The 4,658-nt window shown below is 34.4% G+C and overlaps 1 protein-coding gene across 1 annotated transcript in view; it reads left to right on the top strand.

The window, feature by feature from the left end:
* The window catches only part of LOC117119278, an 88,404-nt gene that overhangs the window by 78,700 nt on the left and 5,046 nt on the right, over window positions 1-4,658 (top strand). The window contains exon 15 of the mRNA XM_033264084.1: window positions 2,573-2,758. Coding sequence (XP_033119975.1) covers window positions 2,573-2,758 — 186 coding nt within the window. The remainder of the gene's footprint in view (window positions 1-2,572; window positions 2,759-4,658) is intronic.

The following is a 4,658-nucleotide window of genomic DNA, read 5'->3' as shown; positions in this document are numbered from 1 at the left end:
AAATTGAAAACATGCTTGACCTTGGAAATATCGTAAGTTATTCTTTCCTCAACATTCTCCTTGTCAGATTCAGGAACATTATGTAAAATAATATTACACTTTCTCATCTCCCTTGCATAAAAATCATCCATGTACTCACTGACTTTTTCTTCAACTAGCTTTTCAATATGTTGGTCTCTTTTGAACATCTCCTCTTCAATCCTAGTGAACCGTTTGGCTAGTGCATCTATTTTTTTCATCAATAAGCCAAATTTTGATTGCCACTCAAAAGTCTGGTCTTTCTGTGCAGTTGTAGCTTTGCCATTCTCACAATTATTGCAGAACCACTTGATCCGAGATCCACTTTTTTCCAACATCTTATATTCCGCAGCTGTTAATTCTGTACATTGTTGGTGGAACCAAAGACTACATTGATCACATGCAATAGCTTTAGCATCTTCATGAATAATGTTACTGCACTTTAAACAGCTAACATCATGTGAGACCTCATGGCCTAAGCCTAGGCTATGATCCACCCCCAGCAGTTCCCCATCACTTCCACTGCCAACTCCTTTGTCCCTTGTGTCAGCAGTCTCAGGTCTAGGCCTAGCAGATTGTTGTAGTTTTTTCTGGCTTTTACTGTTGCTTTTTTTGCCTGGATTACCACCTTCTTTAGTCTTAGGCATAATTACATGGGTTAGCCCATCAACAATTTCAAAAAGTGAAATCTATAAGGTGAAAACTAGCTCAGTTATTTTCCCAAATCTAGAGAGTTTCTCTGACCATGAATGCTGCCCTCATCCTATGTTGAAGTTGTGTCCAAGGCATCACGTAGGCTTTATATGTTGCATATTTTGAAGCGATATGGAGCCTCAACTGATGATATTATTTTTACCTTTAATATGTATATTCGTCCCATTTTAGAATATGCCAGTTCTCTTTGGCATTCTTCAATTACAAAAAAACAGAGTGATGAGCTCGAATTTGTTCAAAAACGTTAAAATTATAATTGGATGTCGGAATTATGATAGTTATGCGAATTCTCTTGATGTACTGAATTTAAGTACGTTGCATCAGAGACGAATTATTAACCTCCTAAATTTTGGAAAGAATCTGCTATCATCAGAACGCTTTAAGGAATGGATCTCTGTAAGAACCAATAAGATCACTTCGAAAGGTTAATCGGTATTTTGTACTACGCTGTCGAACAAAAAGATTTGCCAAGTCAACTATTCCAAGTGTTATTGGACTGTTAAGTAAAGATTAATTTGGATAATTGGTAATGTACTTCCTGAATTGAACTGGTTTTGTTTTGTTTATTGATTTTTTAATGTGTAATGTAATTGTTCGAATAGGGTTATGACTGTTAACTGTTTTTAATGAAATTTGTATATATTAATAACTTAAAATTCTAATTAATTGATTTAATTAATCAATTTATGCTGATTGAAATTTTAATATTAATTGTAAATAATAAATAATTAAATTTTTTTTGTAATTTGAAATTTTTCTCAAATGTTAATTGCTGGTTTTTATATTTTTGTATTTTTCTTCATTGATTTTTATGTAAGCTCTTCATTTCAATCTTGAATTGTATTTTGAGGCTTTTATACCTGAATAAATGAAAAAAATAAATTAAAAAAAATTTCTAAAGAACAAATCATGATGATAATATCAATGCAACAAAAAAACAAACATGTGGTTCCTTGGGCTGTGGTGCAGGAAGTTGACCTCAAATTGTCCCATAACTAAATAATAATACATAATTAATTTGCAAAAGATGGAGTCATTTTTGTGCCTTTCGCTGTGCCATGAATTTAAAAGTATTGACCACCCCCGAAAGCAAAATTGATATTGGTCTGAATCATTAAAGTATGTTCACGTAGATGAGATTTAGATGGGGTTTGCCCCGAATTTGCTTGTAATCTGGAATAAACGCATTAACACCTGCCTTGTGAGGGATATTATTATATCACGAAATATCAAGTGTAGTCAGAACAGTTTTATTAGGTAAATTTTTAATTTGGTCAATTTTGCGGATATAGACCGTCTAATCCTGAACATACAGGTGGAGAGCAACAACGGTCTTTATAAATTATCCACATATTGAGAATTTGTTTTCTGTAGCAGTACCGTTGCCCAAAATGATGGGTTTGCCAAGATAGCCTGCTTTGTGATTTTGGGTAAGACACAGAAACGTGCTGGGTCAACCTGGATATGATGGGGTCCAATTTTGGGATCGATAGAACCTTTTTTACTCATCGTTAATACTTGATATTTTTCCACTTCCTTAGAAATTTCTAGAGTTAGGGTTCTCTGTGAGTTAACAATAGTGAAAAAGATAGTTTAGTTTTTAATGTCCATAACGACAGTGGTAGCTTCATTATCAGCTGGTTTGACAATAATATCACACTGACATAACTTGGCCATGGCATGAATATCATTTTTTTTTTCAGATCCTCTTCAATGGCCTGAATGGAAGTTTTTAAAGCTCCAAATTCAGAGTTTTCAAAGGTGCAGACACTCCGATTTTGGAGTAACCATACCTCCAAGGTTATTGATGTAGTATATGTGATTATTATCATTATTTCAGTAAACCTAAGAAATCAAAGCATACGATAACAAAACTGAATACACCTATCACCTGTGTCAATTTGAGTAATGCAGTGAGCAAGGCAGACGAATCAGCTTATGAGACACCTATACCAACTGTACAAACTTCGTACGAACAACTAACTTACAAACAACCTGCTTGTGAAACATGTACGAAAAACAACAGGTATGAAAAATATACCACCACTTTGATTTTTATAGTATTTTTCCAATGTAATAACATGCAACGACCATGTTTCAGGATAATTCATGATGTGAATATAATGAACAAAATATTATACAATTTCAGCCCCTATTCTTATAGTATTATTATCTCCACCAGGAGATATATGTTTTCAGTTGTGTAAGTTTGTATGTGTGTGTGTCACATTTTGGTGTTTTCTTGTGTGTTTTTTTTTTGTACGACATATCTCTAAAATGACTGCACAGATACCTGATAATTGCAGGGAATGAAGAAATGATTTAATTTTGGTGACGGTCTTGAATATGGGTGTGGATGTGAGAGCCATTTAAAGGTTTTAAAGTCAACGTCCTAGACAAGATATCTCAAAACTGATATGAATGAAACTTTTGTGAAAGCTTAACCAAGTTACAGTAGAAATTATCAAGCATTGGTCACATTCCAAATTTGGGGGTGAAACCTGAGGGTCATTTAAATGTTTAAGGTAGTGCATGTTTCTTGTGTTCGAAATATTTCAAAAAGAGCTGCACAGATCTTAAAAGTTACAGGGATTATCAGGTATGGCCCAAAGATGAGGTGAATTTTGGTCGTTATTTGGAGTAGGGTGTGCATATGAGGACCATTCAAAGGAAAACGTCCCAATCCAGATATTTCAAAAACTATTTAACCTACAATATTGTCGAGTGCATAGAGACCTCGTTTATTTGTGCTACATAAATCCATCTATTATTATTAAATTATTATTATTTTTTTTTTTTACCGTATTACCGTAGGCAGAATATTTAAATTAGTGCAATTGCAGTAATGGTGTACATTGTTTTATACAGTACTAACTTCACTTTTTTTTAAAACTTACTGGGAATATCTTTAATTCATTTTTACATTTAAACATGTGACGCTAAAAACCAAATCCCCATATTTCTGTTTCCAAAATATTTCCATTTCAACACCAATACATTGCATGTATTTTGTTTGTCAGCTATAAGAGTAAAACCTGCCAGTAAGTTTTGTCACGATTTGGCAGGTGTACAACAGATACAATAAAAGGCGTTCAAAAAGTGAAGTGATTATATTTTGGAATCGATTATTATTATTATTATGATCATTATTGAAAAGAAAGTTATATTTTTTGTTGAACCAGTAATTATGGAGAAAATCAATCCGAATGCTAGTACTTGTTTCTCTGTTTGAGAGGCATGACAAGCTGATTTCTTAGACCAAGATGAGAGCTGCCTGCAGAGATGCTTTGATTTGTGTAATGCTTTATCTGCCTCGTGGAGCTGTAATCTTGGGCTAATGTGATCATGCATAGGTACGGAGACCCTAAAGGGACATGGTTAGTTAAAATATTTTGAGGGAACGAAATAATATTTCGAGGGAACGAAATAACATTTCGAGGGAACGAAATCATTCTGAGGGAACGAAATTCCTCGAAATATTATTTCGATGGAGCGAAAAATTATTTCGTTTCCTCAAAATATTATTTCGTTCCCTCAAAATAATATTTCGAGGGAATGAAATATTATTTCGTTCCCTCGAAATACTATTTCGTTCCCTCGAAATAATATTTCGTGTATGGTACGCCCACAGTGCCTTCAGCATCGGCTGTTCGTCAGGGATGGCACCAGGATTTGCCCGACGTGGGGCCGAGGTCCCCGGCTGGGGGTTCCAATGCCTCCGACTAGGGATCAGATTTTCCCGACAAAAGCAAAGTGGGTGTGGTCGAACTACGATTAATTACATTGTATTGTACTTTTTGTTTTTGGCGAATAAAGAATAAAAGGTTTAGACTAGAGTCTACTAATATGTAGAAAATACATACAATTTTTGTTTCTCCCCGACGAATTGTGATTTTTCTCCATGATGGAGGCCCTATAGTATTAGG

The sequence above is a fragment of the Anneissia japonica genome, unplaced genomic scaffold (genome assembly GCF_011630105.1).
Source record: "Anneissia japonica isolate Jap-2015-1 unplaced genomic scaffold, ASM1163010v1 scaffold2308_len244532_cov108, whole genome shotgun sequence".
Taxonomy (NCBI): domain Eukaryota; kingdom Metazoa; phylum Echinodermata; class Crinoidea; order Comatulida; family Comatulidae; genus Anneissia; species Anneissia japonica.
This window is presented reverse-complemented; position numbering and strand designations above follow the sequence as displayed.